Raw genomic sequence first — 22,423 nt, forward strand, 5'->3', positions numbered from 1 at the left:
TTTACCGTTAGAAACGGGCAGTAGCCTAACCATATTCTCGGTTGTAGGAACTAATAAATTAAACTGAATATTGGATATATAATGATGTTAATTGCTGAAAGCTCACCAGCTCAAGATTTTGTTTCACCCAGACTGGATTTAAAGCTTTGACACCTCCTGGCCCAAGCGTTTTTGCCGCTCTGTTTTTGCAAGATTTTCGGGAAAATCCCAAAACTTTGGAAATAGTGAAAACCGCAGGGCCTACTGGTAAATCCTGGTTTGGTTTCACTGCAATTTTCATTTTATTTTCAATATTGTAATAAGAACAAAAGAAAAAATTTGTAATATAATTCCTTTTAGGAAAGTGCCAAATACGCGGTAGGCCTTATACTATTACCGTTAGAGAAACGTCCAGTAACCATACTCTTGTTTGTAGCGAAGACACCATTCAGTACAAGTACATAACCCCTACTCCTTGAATACGGCCGCGGCGTAACAACCAATCCTTAATCCAATTCTCACTTGTCTGTTCTCTCAATTATTATAATCAAAAAAGAAAAGGTAGACAAATTTTGCAGAACTTTGCAGCTACTTAAGCAAGAGAATGGAAATTCTAAATAAATAAGAGATTAGGTAATTCAAGTAAGAGAATGATAAGTCACCATTCATTAGAAGTAAATAACCGCAATTCTTTTGGAAAGAATTGGGAAAAAAGGTTTCGGTAATTTTTGTTAATTAATTTTTGTTCGTTTTTTGATAGCAAAAATTTTCAAATTAAAAAAAGTCCCTTTTTTCAAAATAAGCATTTTTCAACATCTAACTTTTATTAAAGTATCGAAACTAGTATCAAAGTACGAATATCAAAGTACCAAAGTATTAGACTAAAGAAATGATCAAAGTTAACAAAGTAAACAAAGCATCAAAGTAACAATAAGCAACTTGCAAAACTTACAGCACTTACACCGTAAACCGAAGTTACCACGAAAATTACTAAATCCAAGTATCAAAGTAAACAAAATATCAAAGTAACAATAATTAAGTTCCAAAACTCAGAGCCATTTCCCCGGGCTGGGGGAGTCAACCCCAGAAGCATAGTTATTTGGCCTTTGAAATATTTTGAACACATTGAATATCTCCAAATTTTGACCGGATGCCCTTTGGGAAAGTCACTTTTGACTCTTAAAAAAGAGCTAGAACTTTCAATTTCCAATTGAATGAACCCCCTCCGAAGTTAATACTACCACCCCTTCCACCGAACCTCATATTCTAATAATGGGCAACTTACATCAGCTACAATCCTTGCACCGGGAGCTAGGGAAGATTTCTTAGCCCCTGAGCTATAGTCATTTAAATTTGGACTATTTTGAACGAAATACTATTTCAAAATTTTGATTAGATGCATTTTGAAAAAAAGGCACAAGATGGGTGGGGGGTGGCTTTTTACTGTTTTATCACTTTTGATTCTTAAGAACTAAAAAGTTCCAGACTTTGAGACTTTGAAAAAGTTCCTTCCCCTGGACTTTGAGGGGATGTGTCGACCCTGGAGTTCTTGTAACTTGATATCTAAACTATTTTGAACAAAATAGCTATTTCAAAATTTTGATCGGATGCATTTTGGAAAAAAAGGCATTGGGAGGGGGCTAGTCGCCCTCCAATCATTTTTGACTCTTGAGAAGGGCACTAGAAATTCTGATTTAGAATCGAATAAGCCACCTAAGAAGTTTATACAATCGTCCATTCCATAAAAACCTATATACCCCCAGGGCGTATTTTAAAACACTTGCCCCCGGATTCTTGGGGTAGGAGGGGGGGGGCTATTTTATCCCTGGAGTTTTTGCTATAGTTTTTTTGGTATATTTTGAACAAAATGGCTATATAAGAAATTCGATTTGGTGCGATTGGGGAAAAGAAGGTTGGAAGGGAGGGGGGCTAGCCACCATTGGGTCACTTTTGACTCTTAATAATAATAATGATAATTTATTCTAGAAAAAGCCCATGGGCCATTGGAAATTTACATAACAAAAACAAATAACAAATTAACTAAAATAAGTAAATACTATTTAAAGAAAACACTCACGATGTGCCGCTGCAATCCTGACAAACCTTGCTATCCTTTTAATACTCAGGAAATTTGTCTCTTTCATTCTATCTACCTTCCATATCTCTTTCAGTTTTTCTTTACCATACATATCTCGGCCTCCATTCATTCAATTTAACATATTCACACAAAAAATGTGTCAAACTGTCATCCTTAGATCCACACATAGGACAAGAAATAGATTCTACATTCTCCCCTTTTCTCTCTTGATACTTTCTTTTCTCACCACTCAAAAATCCATTTCTCCTCTAATCCAAATAAGCCCTCAAATCTTCTCAACTTAACCCAACCTTCCAAAATACCTTCTCCCCTCAACTACCCTTTATCTGTCTATAAAATTTTAACAACCCTGAACGATCTAGACTCGCCCACCATATCTGGCTTTCTTGGTTCTTCAACCTCCCTTGTTACTATTTCCTCTGTACCCATAACCCCCTTTCCTTCATTCCACCATTCCCCTAATCCGCACTTATCTAAAATATCCTTAATCTCCGCTGGCCACCCTACTTTACTTTTCTGTCTCAACGCCTCTAGGTATGCTGCCTTTGCTACCGTAAATCTATGAATACCCAGTATCCTAACCCAATATCTGACTTTTGACTCTTCACTTTTCGCCATCCGATCACTTTTGACTCTTAATAGGCGAATTAGAACTTTTAATTTCTAATCATTTGAGTCCCCTTCAAAGCTTATACGACCCACTCTTCCATTAAAACCTTATACGCCCCCGCGGCATAAGTTACAACATTTCCCCGAGCTCCGGCGGGGGGATGTTGATAACGAAGTTTTTATTATTTTATTGTTGGACTATTTCAAACAAACTGGCAATCTCAAAATGTCATTTGATTTATTAGGGGAAAAGATGGTTTTTGTGCCAGGGGGTAAATTCCCTCAGTTAACTTTTTACTCATGAAAAGGTAACTAGAACTTTTAATTTCCAATCAAACGAGCCCTCTTTGAAGTTCACACGAGCATCCCTTTTTAAGAACCGTATTTGCCAGCAGGGCATAGCTTACAACCTCCGGGCCTTGGGGGGGGGGGGGTTGTCTATCTCGGAGTTTTTGTCATACGATCTTTGAATTATTTTTACGAAAATGGCAACCTCAATTTTTTATTGGGTGTATTTGGAGAGAAAGGGCGTGGGGAGGGGCTCTCCGATCACTTTTGACTCTCAAAAAGGGCACTATAACTCTTTGTTTCCAATCGAGCGAGTCCTTTGAAGTTTATACGACAACCTCTTTCATATGAAGTGCCTCTGGGGAAAAAAATAAAACATTGGAGCTGTATGGCCTTTACTATAGGCAACGCTATAGCGTTGCCTATGATTGCTGATATGCTATTTTCGTACCCTGCATGCAGACGGTGTGTTGTGATTCAGTTCAACTTTCTCTCTTAATATTCCCAGAAAATTTCACCTTTAAACCCTTAGCCATAGCTGTAATAGTAGTCACAGTAGTAGTAACAGGAGTATTACTAAACTATTGCCTTTGTATTAACATATTGCCTTTTGGTCAGTTGAACATCCCTCTCAAAAATCCATGGAAGCTTCAACTTAATACAATAAGCCGTTGCTACTATATTTCCGATGAGCAATTGTGATAACCTGTATGTTCAAAGTGTGTTTTAATTTAGTTCATCTTCCCACTCAACAATTCCTGAAATTTGTATCTTCAGTAGTAGTTAAGAAGAAGCAGTAGTTAGAGCAGTAACAGTAGTTATAATAGTCGTCGTAGCAGCGGTAGTAGTCGCAGTGGTGGTATTATTGGTAGTAGCATGTACATATTGTCTTTTGGTCAATTTATGATCCCCTTTAATCATTCAATCATTCAAAATTTAATTGTCCTAAGATACATTCCCTCCGTGTTTACTTATCCTTTATCAGGCCGTTATTGGAATATGCATGTCCGGTCTGGCATTCGCAACTTTCAAATGAACTTAGAGACAAAATCGAGTCGGTCCAAAAGCGTTCGCTCAGGATCATTTACAAAGAAGGAAAAATTCCATACTTCTTCCTCCTTAAAGCGGCACGCATTACCACCTTAAAAGAAAGGAGGGAAAAAATTTGCCTGCTTTTCACTAAATCAGTCATTTCCAATCCCCGTACTGAGGACTTACTCCCTGATTTTCACAATCCCATTAGACTCCGACTCCCCAGGTCAGCCTCCTTAGCAATCCCAACTTACTCTCCGATCCATGCTGTTACAGAGAAGTTTCGTAAAAGTTTTATACCCTTTATTCTGGAACAACTTAATAATAATTCGTGATTATGTACTTTCCAAATTCCCCCTTTCCTCTATTGCCGTTTTTATTTTCTTGATTTACTGCAATGTTTTTGTAATTTAATTGTTAAGTTTACTGATTTGCGCTTTATCTTTCAATGTTTTTGTAATTTAATTGTTAAGTTTACTGATTTGCGCTTTATCTTTGATGATTTTGCTTTTTTAATTTCTTTTTAATTTTAAGTGTTTGACTTAATGTACTGTTTTGAATTTTTTTTTTCTTAGCTTTTACTGACATATAAAGTGAATTCGGCTCCATAGAGCTTGTGATAGTCTTTTGAAAATAAATATTATCTTATCTTATTCCCTGAAAGTTCCAACTTAATTCCCCAATTTATTCCTGGGATACACCTTTTTGACAGTCTGCATGCACATAGTGTGTTTTGATTTAGTTCAAAATTCCCCATCAATACTAATAACATTAGTAATAGCAGTATTAATAACAGTATTAGTATGCATATGTTGTCTTTTGGTCAGTTGAAAATCCCCCTAATGATGTCCTGGAAGTTTCAGCTTGATATGGTAAGCTGTTTCAATAAATATTGCTAATGTACCGTTTTGACAATCTGCTTGCATATAGTATGTTTCAATTTAGTTCAAATTTCACCTCAACATTTCCTTAAGTTTTTACTTCACTATCCTCAGCCTTGGTATTACTCGCTACAAAAGCAGTAGTCATAGTGATAGTAGTGGTAGTGATAATAGTAGTAGTAGTTAATGTTGTTGCATTAGTAATAGATGTAGTATCGTTCAAATATTGCCATTTTGGTCAATTGATCTCCCCTCTCATCATTTCCTAAAATTTATGAATTTTTTCACTCAGCCATTCCTGAGTTACGTCCTTCTGACAACCCATAGGCGCATAACGTGTTTTGATTCAGTTCAACACTCCACTCAACATTCTTTGACTTTGGAAAGGTCAATACGCCCACCTTTCTCAGTAACAAATACAATGTAAACAACAGGCTAATCGCATAACTTACAGCGCTCGCCCCGAGGGTCGTGGGGCGGTTGACATCCACAGAGACGTAGTCACTGGACCTTTCAACTATGCAGAACATAATGGTTCTCTGAAAAGTTTGATTGGATGTGTTTGAAGAATTGATGGGTGAACGTTTGGGGATTGTTAAAAAGAGCACTAGAACTTTTAATTTCCAGTCGAATGAGGTCCTTCCAAAGTTTTCACGACAACTCCTTATAGGTGAAGTGACAGCTCCTTCACAATTTCTTAATTTAAATACGATATTTTACGTGTGCAGCATAAAACATTTTAGGTGCCATTCATCGATGCATAACTTTTCTAATAAGCCAAGGAAGCCATGTTTTTTCATTTGTTTTGGTATTTTGTTTACCCCTGCTACTTTTTCGCTCTAATTAAGAATTTTTAAATGTTGAACTAATGTAACAATCCAAAATAAAAGTAAATTAACCGCTGGGGATGATTAGCAGTGGGATTGTCGGCCTCCAAACTTTAAAAACAGTTAAAACTTAGTAGCAGAGGTGAATTTATGGATTACTTCCAGTTATTGTTATTACTACAGCGTACAAAAACAGTTTAGTAATTGAAGCTTCATGGGGTAGCACTATTTGTCTCAACAGTCAGAAATGTATAATACCCTTTATTGTTATGCAATAAGTATTGTGTGTAAAAAATTTACAAATACCGTACAAAATTAAAATGTTAGAATAGTAGTTCTCAAATTTACGTCCAACAGTTGGTTACGCGTCCAACAGTGGACGTAAACAACCAAATCAAACAGTTTGGCGAATTTGTCAGAATTCCTAAATCTTGAAATTTTTCGAAAAACGGTTTCAACTTTAAAAAAAATACAGCCTTAGAAATTTAAAAATAATGAAGGTGGAGTCAGTGAGTGTTTTACGTTGGTGCACCAGTTTTCAACGGTAATAAAATTAAACTGTCTTACAGTATGGAATATCTTTTTGAAGATTATTCATGCTCAGATTTACTTAAAGTCCCATGGACATCAAAATGAAAGCTTTTTTAGCCCCTTCAACCTAACTTAGGTCTATTCTTACCTGAAAATCGAAATTTCCCAATATTTTTATTTTGGTTGTTTCAAGAGTTGTAGGGCAGTACCACATTTTCATTAATCTTGAATCCTGCAAATAAACAAGCGAAACTCAAAAGTTAAACTTGAACACGCTTTTTGTCTGTAAAAATTCAAACATCAACAATTTGTTGACTCACAAAGACAACCACACGTTGAAAAAACTATGCTTCTTGAAGCTATTTGGTGGTATATGTTTATGACTTATTTATTTTTTGCTGGTGTCTCGTCCACGTTTCTTCGATTTAAATTTAGCCCCTATTGCTACGAAACTTGTATAACGGCACGTGGAGCATTTTTCATTAATAATTGAATTCCAAATCTTTTCTAGTTTATTAAGATAATGCATCGCTGTGTAAGTTCAAAATTAACCAGTCAAAATAATTAAATTTCCTTTCATTGTCATTGGTACTTGAGAAGTCATACTAAAAAAAAGATAAAAGGGAAAAGATATTCAAAACCAAACTGATGAAGACCTTAAGAAAAAAATAGATAACTTCGAAGACCACACTGCCTTTCCATGACGAAAGTAAAACAGTTCAAAATAGGGATGATACCATTTTATTGACAGTGAATAAATATAAAATTATTTAACTAGATATTTCGAACATATATACAGTGTTCATCATCAGCAGCAATCCCTATTTTGAACTGTTTTACTTTCGTTAAGAAAAAAATATGAGAAAATTTGTTTCAAGTAAAGAAATAAACGAAAAATAGCACTCAGAAGTGCTGTTTTTGTTTCATGGAGGTTTTTTTGTACTTAAAATATAATTCTTACTGTGAATTCAAATACGCTCTGAGAATTCTCCTATCCTTAATATTTTTTGGCAAAAATATCCTTAATATTTTTAGGCAATTAATATTTTTTAAAATATTGATTTGTTTTTATTTTTTGTGAAACCTAGAAGTTTCTGATTTAAAAAAGAATTATTATTAATCCCCCCATAAAATTTTCTACTGCAGCTTCGCATGTTTTTTGTATACTTTAATTTAAAGCTATAACCAAATTAACTTTATCACCCATAGTTCTTACGTTGCAGTTTTCAAATGTATTTAGGTATATTCGAAGACCACATTGACTTTCCCTGACATACAAATAGCAATAGGGAATAATCCTTTTACTAGACAGTGTAAAGCAATGACAAAAAAAACTCTGAATATTTCGAACACATATACAGTGACAGTCCTCAGCATATATGAGGTCATTAGCATCAGTATCAGTCTTCATCAGCAGATAGCTGCTATTGACGGTCACTGTATATGTGTTGGAAATGTACAGAGTTTTTTTTTGTCATTGTTTTTCAATGTCTAATCAAAGGATTTATTCCTATGTGAACTGTTATTTGTAAGCCAAATGTATTTTGGTTGAATTTCCGGTATTCAGACGAAGAAGCTTCAGGAGTCTGTTTTCTGGAACCACGGACATTGTAGTAAAGCTGAGTTCAGTTTTGATTTCATCATATAAAAATAGGCTGCAAACTTGTTTAAGAAATTTATTATTTTTTTCTCTTTAATCAGACCCCTAGCTCCCCCCCTCCCAAGAAAAATGAGTACACAAAATTATGGCTTCTGCGATGCGACTACATTAGCAACAGTGTAAAAAGACTAAAATTTTTGTTTTAAAATGCAAGTGATTGAAATGTTATCAGAGACGTGGGGAAATTTGATTTCTGAAAGAACTTAAATTAGAAGATGGATATTAATGTAATTTTTTTTTTACTTAGGAAAAAGATGAGAAATCGGTTACTCCTGTTCCGATCATGACCCTACAAGTAAAACTACAAGGGAAAAATCTCCAATTCAGCTACAACCAGGATGAATTTTTTGAGGCTGTATTCAGCTGCCTCTTATTTTTGATTGACATGTCGCTGAATCATCCTCGTATCGAAAATGTTCTTTTTTCAGGTTAGTATGCCCCTTAGATCTCAAAAATAAAAACAAAATGTTTGAAAATTTATCCCCATTCTAATTTCACTTCAGCGCCAAATAGTATTGATGCGATGTCTCCTACTTGAATTTTTACCTGTTGATGACCAGAATTTAAGGACTCACTTCCCTTGAAATCCCCTAATTCAGAATTGGTTCTCATTTCTTTTCGCTCTTATGAAAAGAAAAACAACAACAACTGCACTCAATAAAGTAAAAAAGCTTTTTTTTTTATCTCCTTTTGGTTAATTCTCGTACATTTTTCCCCTATGTGTTTGTCGTCTACTATTGTGTTAAACTTTCGTTTACACAACGAAATAAATTTTATGATGAGAACTTTAAATGTAACAAAGTGAATTTAAATATTTATACGTCAATAATGGAAGTCAGTATAAAATATTAGGGTATATTCAAAAACTAAATGACCGATAGTGATTTGTTATTACCTTCAGTCTAGGTTAAAGAGGAACGACAAGTTTAGCTCTTAAAATACATATCGTTGTAACCTGTTATTTACCGTGATTTGTTATTACCGTGGTTTGTTATTACCTTCAGTCGAGATTAAAGAAGAACGATAAGTTAAGCTCTTAGAATACATAATGTTATTACCTGTTAATTACAGTGATTTTTTATTACCGTAGTTTGTTATTACCTTCAGTCTAGATTAAAAAAGAACGACAAGTTTAGCTCTTGGAATACATAATATTATTACCTGTTATTTACCGTGATTTGTTATTGCCGTGGTTTGTTATTACCTTCAGTCTAGATTAAAGAAAAACGTCAAGTTTAGCTCTTAGAATACATGATGTTATTACCTGTTATTTACAGTTATTTGTTATAACCGTGATTTGCTATTAGACTCAGTCTAGATTAAAGAAAAACGACAAGTTGAATACATGATGTTATTACCTGTTATTTACCGTGATTTTTCATTACCTTCAGTCTAGATTAAAGAAGAGCGACAAGTTTAGCTCTTAGAATACATATTGTTATTACCTATTATTTACCGTGATTTGTTATTACCGTGATTTGTTATCACCTTCAGTGTAGATTAAAGAAGAACGACAAGCTTAGCTCTTCGAATACAAAATTAGAATACATAATACATAATAGAATACATAACAGAAATACATTTTAGAATACATAATAAATACATTAGCTTACAATACATAATATGGGCTAAGTTTATACTCTGTTGTTGTCTGTTCTTCTTTACCGTAAAATAATAACAAATCATTAATCATCATTAGTGATGGTTGAGTTCTGGAGCGCTACTCTTAATATTTAATTTCAAAATTATTCATAAAACTTTCATATAAAGAAATTTGCAAGAGTTTTTAATTTCAAATTAACATTAACGTTTGATAGCAGTGCGGGGCTAAAATTGAATTGGAATAGTAGTAATTCCAGCTTTGAGCAGTTCCAGTTTAGAGTTTACGAAGTAGATAGAAAATAATTAGTAATATGTCATGAGTTACTACAAATTGTAACAATTTAAGTTTGTTGGAGCGTTGAGCCACTTGACCTTAAAAGGCTTCACTCCACGGTTATTCATCTATTTTAAAACGAATTAAGTTCTAACTCGGTAAAAAACGAGCTATGTCCAAATTTGCTGCAAAAATATGCTAAGCTTTTACCAAGGCTTGTTTTGTAGTTTGGCCTTTGCATGTTCTTGAACGCAGTCAGGCCAGATCGTTTTTACATTAAGGCCTTCCAAAGATTAATTTTTTCACTCCTTTTTGCCCTAATTAAGGACTTAGCTTGTATTTGTACTGCTTCAGTGGAACCCTTAGAGTTCTTAGATTTCTTGAACTCTTTCAAGGACCTATTCTAAACAAGGTAAATTGTGCCTATATTTTTGCTAAAAAGGGGGTAGTAGAGGAGTGAAGGGAGAGGAAAGGTTGGAGGTTCTCAGAGGCTTAGTTTGTGCCTCGAATTAAACAGATTTAGGTTCTATTAATGGTTTCTGTTCACCATGATGAAAATGTTTGAAGTTCTATCAGACGTTTTTATATTGATGTTATTATTTGCAAAATATTGGCCCATTGTTCAAACAATCTCTCTTGGGTCTGCGTTTGTCACGCCATCCTTGGATGAACATTCGCCTTTAGCATCTTTCTGGGTGAAATTAATACCTTGAAATTTGATTCAATGCCACTGGAAGCTACATGAGCCCCTCAGGCAAATAAGAGCAAAAGAGGGGGTTGCCTTCGATCCAATTTCTTTTGGTTCTTAGCTAGAGCGCGCGAATTTCAACCATCAATAAAAATCCTTCAACGTTTTTAAGACCAACTCTTCTATATAATTTAACCAAGGTGAAAACACATCGGGAGACGCATTGCTCATTACCAAGTCAATACTGTTGTGTTTATTCCTATTTTTGTCATCGGTTAAAGCTGATTCAACTCATTGTGTCTTAACTAGTATTTGTAATTGTTTATTTTAGAGATGCAGCATCTAAAAAGACATTTGAGTGCTTTCGGAATCGACGAAGAACCTACTCATAAAGTAAAGTCAAAAATGATGGCGTTAACCCAGAAGACCTTTAATGAGATTAATATTGCCTTGAGATCCTACAAAGAGACCTTTGAAAAAGTCGATCATCTTTCCTCTCAGAAAATTGATACATATCTTGACGGTGAACATCATTTTCAGGTGAGTCTATTCCCTCGTGAGTTGTCCCTTTTAAAATGATAAAAGTGAGCTCAACTATTTCGAGGAAAAATAGGCTTATACTCTTACTAAGCCATTGAAGTTTAACTCAAACCGAAAATAAGGGGGTTCATATATCAATTTTTCTCCCTCCCCCTTTCTTAGACTAATTCTGAATTTATCAGAAAGCTCAATGAGAGTTAGATTATTTTTATACTTAAATGCACCCTTTGAGGCGTCTGCTCCCTCCCCAAATACTAAACGATCAGAGGACCCTACTGTTTAGGTTTCTTCTATGTTATACAAAATTAAAGTCTATTTCTCTACTTTTATGTTTCTTGGATTTTTCTTCCATATATAGTCAATGTGCGAAATTTAAAAAAAAAAAAGTTGATGCTACTGTGATTGCTGACAATGAAATCTACCCTTAATTTCTGCGACTTTCATCGGCTTTTTCTAGATAGTCAAGGATTCAGTTAAGTTTTACAAGTAAGAAAAGAAAAAAAGAAAGCGATGTTTGAACTAAGGGAGAGCGGATAATAAAGCTGTACTTTGTCATTGTATTGGGCTGATTCTATGCCTTATATTTTAGTACTTTGATGCCATTGTAAAAGAAGTCAGGATGACACTTCAAGAAATTGGATTGCTGCCAAATTTCTTTCATTTAAGTTTTGTTAGCGTCAACTGTATCTCTTTAAAGGAAGAACTTCATCGAAGGCTGTCTGCATATTTAAATAGTTTGATCAGTCATCAGTTTGACCAACATAAAAGTATAACTAAAGGGTAAGATTTTCAAAATTTTATTGCTGAATAAAAACACTATTGACAAAATTAAATTAAATACTTATTCATTTAAAAGGAAAACATACATTGATGATGCAAATTTACACCTCAAAACGGGGTGTAGACCAATATTTTCTGATGTGCAATTGAACACACTAGCGATTAGGTGCTCGACAATGGTGTTTATCTAGGCTCAACCCAATGTTTGCTGCAATCATTCTGAACCCTTATTTTAACTTTATTTTTAAAAGTTATTATAGAAATCTACATGCAAGGATTTGATTTCATTGTCTTTATTTGGGTAAAACTCTCTATTTGGGCCTTTTTGCTCTATTGAAAAAAGTTGAGTCTGGTGATTGAAACTCAAAAATCTAGGATCCAGTGGCAACATTATGTTCTGGGAAGGTCTTTTGAAGTGAAGTTACCATCCCTTCAAAATGGTACTGAGTCTTGGTCAACTTGAACAAAATGTATGATATATAAGTAAAACTCTTTAGAAATATATTACTGCATAAAATGAGCTAAAAAAGTATTTGAGCCTCATCCCCTTTGATAAATCCTGATTTGCAAGGTTTTGTTTGAAAAAGATTCAACTGCCTGGACAAGTTTGAAACATGTGTTCGTGTTCTTTATTGTGTCAAGTACTTTGCTCCGGCTTGGTTTTCGGTAGGTAATCGGAGGTTGAAGATGTTCCGGCCATAGAATCTTGTGAATGGTGTAAAATAATGGATTTACTGTAATTTCTTAATTTATTTTTGAATTGTTATTTACTGAATGCATCTATCCATCTATCTAGATATTCTTAGAATGCGAAGAGCAGGAAATGCAATCTGATTTTTTAAATTAGTTAAGTACCACTATATACGTCTTAAAAAGTTAGGAAAGGAGCTCAATTGTAATGAAAAAGACATCCAAACGCCGCTATTCAGTTTTAGCGCTTAGCGGGCACCAAGTTTCAAACAGTTCGTGGTAACGAACTGTAGTAAGGAGCGACCCGGCTCAATAGTAAACGAAACTCTAAAAAACGGAATTTAGATGCTAAAAGATACATGAAAAGAATTGGATTTTTATGCTGATTTTAAATATATAAGTTTCATCAAATTTAGTCTTTGTCATCAAAAGTTACGAGCCTGAGAAAATTTGCCTTATTTTGGAAAATAGGGGGAAACACCCCCTAAAAGTCATAGGATCTTAACGAAAATCACATCATCGCATTCAGCTTATCAGAGAACCGTATAGAAAAAATTTCAAGGTCCAATCTACAAAAATGTGGAATTTCGTATTTTTTACCAGAAAACAGATCACGGGTGCGTGTTTGTTTGTTTGTTTTTTTTTGTTTTTTTTCTTCAGGGGTCATCGTATCGACCAGGTGGTCCTAGAGTGTTGCAAGAGGGCTCATTCTAATGGGAATGAAAAGTTCTAGTGCCCTGTTTACGTGACCAAAAAAATTGGAGGGCACCTAGGCCCCCTCCCACGCTTTTTCCCCAAAGTCAACGGATCAAAATTTTGAGATAGCCGTTTTGTTTCGCATAGTCGAAAACCATAATTATTATGTCTTTGGGGATGACTTACTCCCCCACTGTCCCTGGGGGAGGGGCTGCAAGTTACAAACTTTGACCAATGTTTACATACAGTAATGGTTATTGGGAAGTGTACCGACGTTTTCAGGGGGATTTTTCGGATTTGGGTGTGGGGTTGAGGGGAGGGGGCTATGTGGGAGGATCTTTCCTTGGAGGAATATTTCATGGGAGAAGAGAAATTCAATGAAAAGGGCGCAGGATTTTCTAGCATTACTATTAAAAAAACAATGAAAATATAAACATGAAAAAGTTTTTTCAATTGAAAGTAAGGAGTTGCATTAAAACTTAAAACAAACAGAGATTATTACGCATATGAGGGGTTCTAAAAATACTTTAGGATAAAGAGCGAGGTATTTAGGAGGAGATAAATACTTCGCTCTTTATGCTAAAGTATTTTTAGTAATTTCAACTATTTATTCTACGGCCTTTCTGATACAGTGATCATTCTTAAAGAATTGGGACAAAACTTAAGATTTAGTATGAAGAGCGAGGTATTAACGAGGGGACAAATCCCCTCATATATAATTAAAAATATAAGAATATAAAAGTTTGTTACGTAAGTTAATTCTTAAGTTGCGTATATTTTTTACTAATAAAAACGTTCGTTAAAAATTAAAAGTTTTAGTTACCTTTTTATGTAACCGAAAAATTGGAGGGCAACTAGGCCTCCTTCCCCACCCCTTATTTCTCAAAATTGCCTGATCAAAACTAAGAGAAAGCCATTTAGCCAAAAAAGAATTAATATGCAAATTTCATTTTAATAATTTATGCACGGTGAGCCAAAATCAAACATGCATTAATTCAAAAACGTTCAGAAATTAAATTAAAAAAACTAGTTTTTTTAACTGAAAGTAAGGAGTGACATTAAAACTTAAAACGAACAGAAATTACTCCGTATATGAAATGGGTTGTCCCCTCCGCAATCCCTCGCTCTTTGCGCTAAAGTTTGACGCTTTGCCACAATTCTACTTTTTAAAACAATTAAAAACTTTAGCGTAAAGAGCAAGGGATTGCAGAGGGGACAACCCATTTCATATACGGAGTAATTTCAGTTCGTTTTAAGTTTTAATGTCGCTCCTTACTTTCAGTTAAAACAAAACTAGTTTTTTTATTTAATTGAAAAGAAGGAACGCGTGTGAGAAATCAGAAGAAAATAAGCCAACAAAAATGTCACCGTTAATCCCTCGCGTATTCTGTGATAATTTTGAATTTTCAAGTATCGTTGCTAGGGAAGTAATTTTGCTTTCTGGTAATATAATTTCGTTTTTTATCAACAACTATATTTATTCTTTTCGACACAGTTTTCCGCAAGCTAAACTTAATGTGGTATTTATAGTGGTTGTTGATCTGACCCTTAGAGGGGGTTTGGGATGCGGTCCTAAGGGGGATTAAAACTAAGGTATCGTTTCCCTTAGGATGGCCCTGATTAATTGTATGAAGCGTTTCTACTGGTATAGATGCCAAGCTTAATTAACGTTGTAGAGAGGTTTGGTATAAAATGATTACTTTCACTTGATTCAAGAACAATACATGGGTCTGGCTATATCTATATACCACAGGGACTTTTGTCCCACAGAATATACGAATCCAATAATATCAAACAGTTCGTGGTAACGAACTGTAGTAAGGAGCGATCCGGCTCAATAGTAACCAAAACTCTAAAAAATTGAATTTTGATATCAATAGCTACATCAAAAGAATCGCATTTTAATGCTGATTTTAAATATATAAGTTTCATCAAGTTTAGTCTTACCCATCAAAAGTTACGAGCCTGGGAAAATTTGCCTTATTTAGGAAAATAGGGGGAAACACCCCCTAAAAGTCGTAGGATCTTAACGAAAATGACACCATCAGATTCAGCGTATCAGAGAACCCTACTGTAGAAGTTTCAAGCTCCTATCTACAAAAATGTGGAATTTTGCATTTTTTGCCAGAAGACAAATCACGGGTGCGTGTTTATTTGTTTTTTTTTTTTTTTTTTTTTTCTTTTTCCCAGGGGTCATCGTATCGACCAAGTGGTCCTAGAATGTCGCAAGAGGGCTCATTCTGACGGAAATGAAAAGTTCTAGTGCCCTTTTTAAGTGACCAAAAAATTGGAGGGCATCTAGGCCCCCTCCCACGCTCATTTTTTTCCCAAAGTCAACGGATCAAAATTTTGAGATAGCCATTTTGTTCAGCATAGTCGAAAATCATAATAACTATGTATTTGGGGGTGACTTACTCCCCCACAGTTCCTGGGGGAGGGGCTGCAAGTTACAAACTTCAACCAGTTTTTACATATAATAATGGTTATTGGGAAGTGTACAGACGTTTTTAGGGGGATTTTTTTGGTTTTGGGGGTAGGGTTGAGGGAGGGGGCTATGTGGGAGGATCTTTCCTTGGAGAAATATGCCATGGGGGAAAAAATTCAATGAAAAGGGCGCAGGACGAATCTGGTCACGTTAGAAAAAACGTCAAATTCAGAGCTTAATATACAATGCTGGGTGTTCGGAGCCTCTCTATTATGGAGTATAATTTGAAAATAACACAACTATACGAGCGATAAAACATATATACCACAACCATAACTCAACTAACGAAAGAACTGCTAAGAGATAACACAACTATAAAGCGAAAACAGGTGAAAACTAACGGGAAAATAAACGAACTAAGAGGTGGAAGGGGCCCAGAGAAAAAATATAATCATTTTTCAATTTTGAGCCTAACTTCCGCAAAGGAGTAATAATGTCAGAAGCCCCGAAATACCGAATTATTTTCTTTTCAAACAGTTCGTGGTAAAGAACTGTAGTAAGGGGCGACCCGGCTCAATAGTAAACGGAACTCTAAAAAACGGAATTTTGATGCTAAAAGATACATCAAAAGAATCGAATTTTCACGCTGATTCTAAATATATAAGTTCCAATTAATTTAGTCTTTGTCATCAAAAGTTACGAGCCTGAGAAAATTTGCCCTCTTTTGGAAAAAAGGGGGAAACATCCCCTAAAAGTCATAGAATCTTAACGAAAATCACACTATCGCATTCGCCATATCAGAGAACTCTATAGCAAAAATTTCAAGCTCCTATCTAAAAAAATGTGGAATTTCATATTTTTTGCCAGAAGACAAATCACGGATGCGTGTTTATTTGTTTGTTTGTTGTTGTTTTTTTCTTTTCCCCAGGGGTCATCGTATCGACCAGGTGGTCTTAGAGTGTCGCAAGAGGGCTCATTCTTACGGAAATGAAAAGTTCTAGTGCCCTTTTAAGTGATAAAAAAATTGGAGGGCAAATAGGCCCCCTCCCACGCTAATTTTTTTCCAAAAGTCAACAGATTAAAATTTTAAGATAGCCATTTTGTTCCGCATAGTCGAAAACCATAATAACTATGTCTTTGGGAATGACTTACTCACCCAAAATTCCTGGGGGAGGGGCTGCAAGTTACAAACTTTGACCAGTGTTTACATATAGTAATGGTTATTGGGAATTGTACAGACGTTTTAGCCAAAAAAAAATTAATATACTAATTTCATTTCAATAATTTATGTGCGGAGAGCCAAAATCAAACATGCATTAATTCAAAAACGTTCAGAAATTAAATAAAAAAAACTAGTTTTTTTAACTGAAAGTAAGGAGCGACATTAAAACTTAAAACGAACAGAAATTACTCCGTATATGAAATGGGTTGTCCCCTCCGCAGTCCCTCGCTCTTTACGCTAAAGTTTGACTCTTTGCCACAATTCTACTTTTTAAAACAATTAAAAACTTTAGCGTAAAGAGCGAGGGACTGCGGAGGGGACAACCCATTTCATATACGGAGTAATTTCTGTTCGTTTTAAGTTTTAATGTCGCTCCTTACTTTCAGTTAAAAAAACTATTTTTTTTTATTTAATCATTATTAAGCACAGGACATTAAGTGCACATACGATATTCCAAGGCACTCCTGAGTACAAGGGACCAAAGGTCACCCGAAATAATAATTATCAAAAAAGTAGCTAGATACCAAAAAATGTATCTTTTATACCTTAGGTCAACCACGTATTTCCGGGCCGCAGACGTACATACACAAGAAAGTGGTCATTTCTCAATTTCCTTTCAAAGCCTACACAAACCAGAATGTGTGTTTCCGTTATGGTTAATTTGCAAAAATTCATCTTAGTAAAAAGTGGTATTATTTATGGGTGGTATTCAAAAGCGGTAATCAAATTGTGCGTTTGTTGTCGTATTATTTTTATTTTGCTAAAATCAGTTTCTGACTTAATTGGTCAGATTACTACAGCTGCTTGACCGAAAATTGGGTCTTTCCATTGACAAAATTAACGTGATAACAAAGTCAAAGGGACCCGTTTTACTTCTCAAGATAGGACTCTCCTAATGGATCACAATTCCAGGGTGACAACAGCAAATCCATGTCTATAAACGTCGTGACATGGGCACTTATAAGATTTTTCGGGAGAAAGAGTAGGTGGGAAGGGAGAAATATGATAAAAAACTTTTGGTTTGAAAAGTTCTATTTTTTTGTTCATTACAATACTTCGCACTTTTTATACGCTTTTGGTATTTACGGGGGCGATGAAAGCCTCACTCCTGTAATTACCCTTCAGTTTTATTATCCTATAGATTGATTCAATGCTGCGGATTTAAACATAACTTGATAAATAATACAAAAGCTACAAGAGAACAAAAAGGTGGCAAAAAACAGAAATTTAACTCGAAAACAAGAAAGTGTTAAAAAGAAATCAAACTTAGATAAAGAGACTAAAAAGAAAAATAAATGAGCAAGGTAAAGAGAAGGGGCTTTAGAGGCTCATAAAGCATGTTTAAGTTTCCGTTTGATCTCATGATTACAAGCTCAGGAATCCGTTTTGATACACTACATAAGAATTCACCAGCATTGGTTTTGTCTGTTTTCCTTGATATCAAGCAAGGGAACATGGTATAAAGTACACTTTAGTTTTATCACCAGTAAAGCAAGTTTTTTTCTCTTGGCTTCCTAGTCTACTTTAAAGTTGTACAGTGTTTTTTAGAGCTTCTCAATTTAGTTATGTTTTCTACCAATGTAATTTTTTCGATTCTCAGCCATTACCCCTCTGGTAGATTATATTTAATTTTGGATAATAAGGAAACATTTTATGTGACTATATATTTCTTATATAGCCAGGAGTAAAATTTTTTTTCATCAATAAAGTATAGAAGGAAAAAGAGTTTTTGAATGATTAGTTTGAAATGATAAGAAAACAAACTTTTACCGGTGAAAAAATGTGGCCATAAAAACTGTTACCACAATTTTTCACCAGCAAACGAATTCCCATGAACCACAAACAGCAATTAAGTAGCACTTAAGCATCCCCCCCCCCCGTCAGTCAACTCGCTCTAGATAAATTTATTTTCCTGATTATTACATAAAATTAAAATGTATATTGGTATCTCTACTTTTTAAAAGACTTTCTTAAATGTTTGATAGATTTTTTAAAAGACTCTTGGAATTTCTTAAGCTTTTTTTATGGAATTGTTTATTTTCTTTAGGCTTGCCAGTGAATTTGAAACAATTGCATTGGAGATAAATCAAGTTGTTGACAAGACAAAGGACATAGTTGTCCTTCTGGATTCTGTTAAGTTTCATCAAGACCATTCTCTGAGAAGGCTGAAAATTGGAGTTGCGCGCTGTGGTAATAGGATGATTCATCTTCTTAATCATATGAATTTCAAAGGTATTTCTTTCGTTTTGTCAGCTTGTATACATGTATATGTTACTGTGAAAGATTGAAGTTGGAAAATGTCCTCATTTACCGGTGAATGTTCGAAATTACTTATTTTCTCCTTGGATTTAGTCAGCTTCACCAGTCTGCTTTTTGAGTTTTATGCAAAGTTCGATGGCAATATGTTAAAATAGGTGTTTAATCCATTTCTGTGATTTATAACCTAATTTAACCTAGCCCAAACTAACTTAGCTTTAACTTTTACCATCAAACCTTACATAAGACTGACAAAGCTGACTGGTAAGGATGATTTCGGAAAAGCAATTTCGGACATTCACCGGTTTTTGTCGAGATTTACAAGATCTTCGTCTTTCACCGTAACGTACATATCACAAACTTGAGGAGAATACAAATCCACAGATCCTAAAAGCTGTTGATCAAACCTAAGAAATAAGTTCTTGTAAAATGACTAACAAGTTTACAAATCATGTATATTTTCTTTTAAACTAAGGAAAACTCATGCTCCTCACGAGTTTCATTAAATTACATCAAGAGAATTCTATGAGCAGGCAGAGAATAGATTAACTCATTGTATTAAGAGAATAATTCATCTTTAATCCATACAAATTTTAAAGCTAAATACTATAAGATTCCTATTTTGTCAGATTCCTCCAATCGAAAATTATAGGACCAAAATTTCGTTAATATATAGATCGCAGATAGCATCAGAATCAGAATACAAGATCACAAATCTAAAAAAGCTTTTAACCAAATCAAAACAACTATTAAATCAATTCTTCTTGAATGATTAATATGTAAACAAATAATGGAAATCTTTTCCTTTACTAAGAAAAATTATACTCATTTAAAATTTCATCCAATTTCATCAGAATTCAATGACAAAGATAAGAAAAGGATTTGCCTGTTTTGGTGATAGAAGGATTAATCTTTCAAACCGCATAAATTTTAGATATATTTGATCTTTTTGCCCACTTTTCTGCCAAAAGAAAGTAATAAGATCTAATTCTCGAAGCATATAGATCACGGGTATTAGCGGAATGACGTCTTTGCTGAAATCCTCAACTGCCCCCCCCCCGTGTCTTCAACAACAATGAAAATGACACTTTTGCCAGGGTATAACCGGCGTGTCTCCTTTTTTCCTGTTTGGTTCCCCAGGGGTGACAATATCCAGTCAATAGTCATAGAATATTAGGACAAGGTTTATTTGAACGGATATTACAACGCCTGGATCCTGTTTAAAGTGATAAAGAGATTGTGCCGTAGCAAAGTGCCGGTTTTGAGGTTTTGTGCCACAAAACATCCACTTTTGCCCACAGAGGGCCAACATACCGCATAATACAAATTGTAGTATAATCCTAGAATTGTCACGGGTAGCATGGGTACCAGAACTGTCGTGTCTCCAATTTTCTATTTTGCCTCCAGCATAGAATCGAAAGTCTTAGATAGTCTCATAAGGGGGATCATTTAGACAGAAATGAACTGTTCTGGCGCATTGTGTAGTCGCAACGAAGTGCCATTTTCTGCCATAAATCAAATATTTTGGTCAAGTAGGGCCACTATGCCAGTTATTGAAAATTCTGAGAGAGATAATTGTTTGAAAATTATTTAAAGGATGTACAGAAAATCCAACATGCCCTAAATCCCCGGTCCCAGGATCTTTTTTTCCTTTTTTGTAATCTACACAATTCACCTCAATCCATACTTCAGGCTCCTGAAGTATCTGCCTCCACCCCTTCCTCCTTAAACGGCATGGAACTTTGTAAAACTGCAAAAACTTTGTGTTCTCATATAATTTCGAGTTCCATAAGCTTCATGTATTTTAGAACTGTCATGGGTGCAAGAGACTTTCAGGGAGGAGGTGGGGTGGTTAATTTGTTGGTAAAGGTCCATAAATAGAAATCCATTCAATAAACAGTCCGTTTGATCCTCGCATATATCAACGGATAGATCTAAATAAAACTCCTCTCTGATAAAATTAATTGAAACATAACTTATTCAAAATAAATTCCTTTGAAGGTACCCATGCTAAATAGAGGGCTTTCCGGAAAAGCTTTTTAAATAATTCCAAGAAAGCAGTTGAGCTATGTAAATGAAACTTACGCACATTTTAGCAGTTTACATTTGTGCTGATTCCAGAAAGCTTACTTTACATGGCTGTGCTTTAAAATATAGAACAAAGTTTTTCTGAAAAGATATTACCATTGTCTGAAAGATAAATTAGTTTTAAAAATGAAGTTTATCTGATGATAGTAAAGCTCGAAATTTGAAAATTAAAACCAACAAAAATTATTGCTTCACAATCTGTGCAATTCATATTGCCAAAACAAGCTAAAAAGTGTCTCATCTATATTTGTAGAATTTTGATAAACTACCTTTTTACTGATAACCAAGACTACTTCTTTTTGTTAAAGAATTTGAATTGTATGCTACAAGTTGTTGATATCCTGGTGAAAGATTATTGAGATCCTTTATTTTCTGCATGCTTATTAAAAACTTTTCAGCTCCTAAGAGAGTATCTTATTTCTTAACTTAAGGTGGGTCTTGTTTCTTCAGTATTGTGCTACCTTTTCAAATTTTTAAACATTTTGGGAAATATAAAGAAGATTCTATATAGGGAAGAATTGGAGGATTAAAGTGAAATTGTCCATTTAAAAAAATCAACAATTTACTTTGCAATATAATAATTCTATCTAAAATCTAATAATAAGCAAGAACAGATTACTTCCTGTATATCCTTTGGAAAATTAGACATTATGATGTCTAATTTTCCATCATATGATGGAAAACATCATTTTATGATGTTCATTATATGAACATCATTTTATGCTGTGTTCCATCATAAATGATGGAACACAGCATAAATGATGTTCATCACTATATGAACAACATTTTATGATGTTCCATCATAAATGATGGAACACAGCATAAATGATGTTCATCATTATATGAACACCATTTTATGGTGTTCCATCATAAATGATGGAACACAGCAGAAGTACTTTGGCTTAAAAAAAAAACAAAAAACTAAAGCTGAATTTTTGTTATTCTCATATATTTTTTTATTGATTTTACATGCTGTAAGAGTGTCATACACAATGTCAACATGATGTAGATTCGTTGAAGTTGAAAGCTTTGATTCAGAATTATACATACATCATATCCGTTTGTTTGTAAAAAAGAAAACAAAAAAAAATTATGTTTATGAGATATAATGGCTCAGCTCGTGGAATGTTTCAGTCTTTAAGAAGTGATGGTGAGCTCGGTTAAAATGGGTAAATTTTAGAGATTTGGTGTTTATAAGTCACCTTAGAAATTGCTTTCTAGTTTCCTAATTATGCAAATTTTTCTTTTCTGAATTAT

At 34.4% G+C, this 22,423-nt stretch overlaps 1 protein-coding gene across 1 annotated transcript in view; it reads left to right on the forward strand.

Moving 5' to 3' along the window:
- The window catches only part of LOC136027776 (dynein axonemal heavy chain 3-like), a gene marked incomplete at its 3' end in the record, with an annotated part of 73,409 nt that overhangs the window by 38,454 nt on the left and 12,532 nt on the right, over window positions 1-22,423 (forward strand). Inside the window, 4 exon segments of the mRNA XM_065705239.1 lie at window positions 8,153-8,333; window positions 10,801-11,009; window positions 11,599-11,789; window positions 18,870-19,054. Of these exon segments, the coding sequence (XP_065561311.1) occupies window positions 8,153-8,333; window positions 10,801-11,009; window positions 11,599-11,789; window positions 18,870-19,054 (766 nt within the window).

Source organism: Artemia franciscana, chromosome 5 (genome assembly GCF_032884065.1).
Source record: "Artemia franciscana chromosome 5, ASM3288406v1, whole genome shotgun sequence".
NCBI classification, from domain to species: domain Eukaryota; kingdom Metazoa; phylum Arthropoda; class Branchiopoda; order Anostraca; family Artemiidae; genus Artemia; species Artemia franciscana.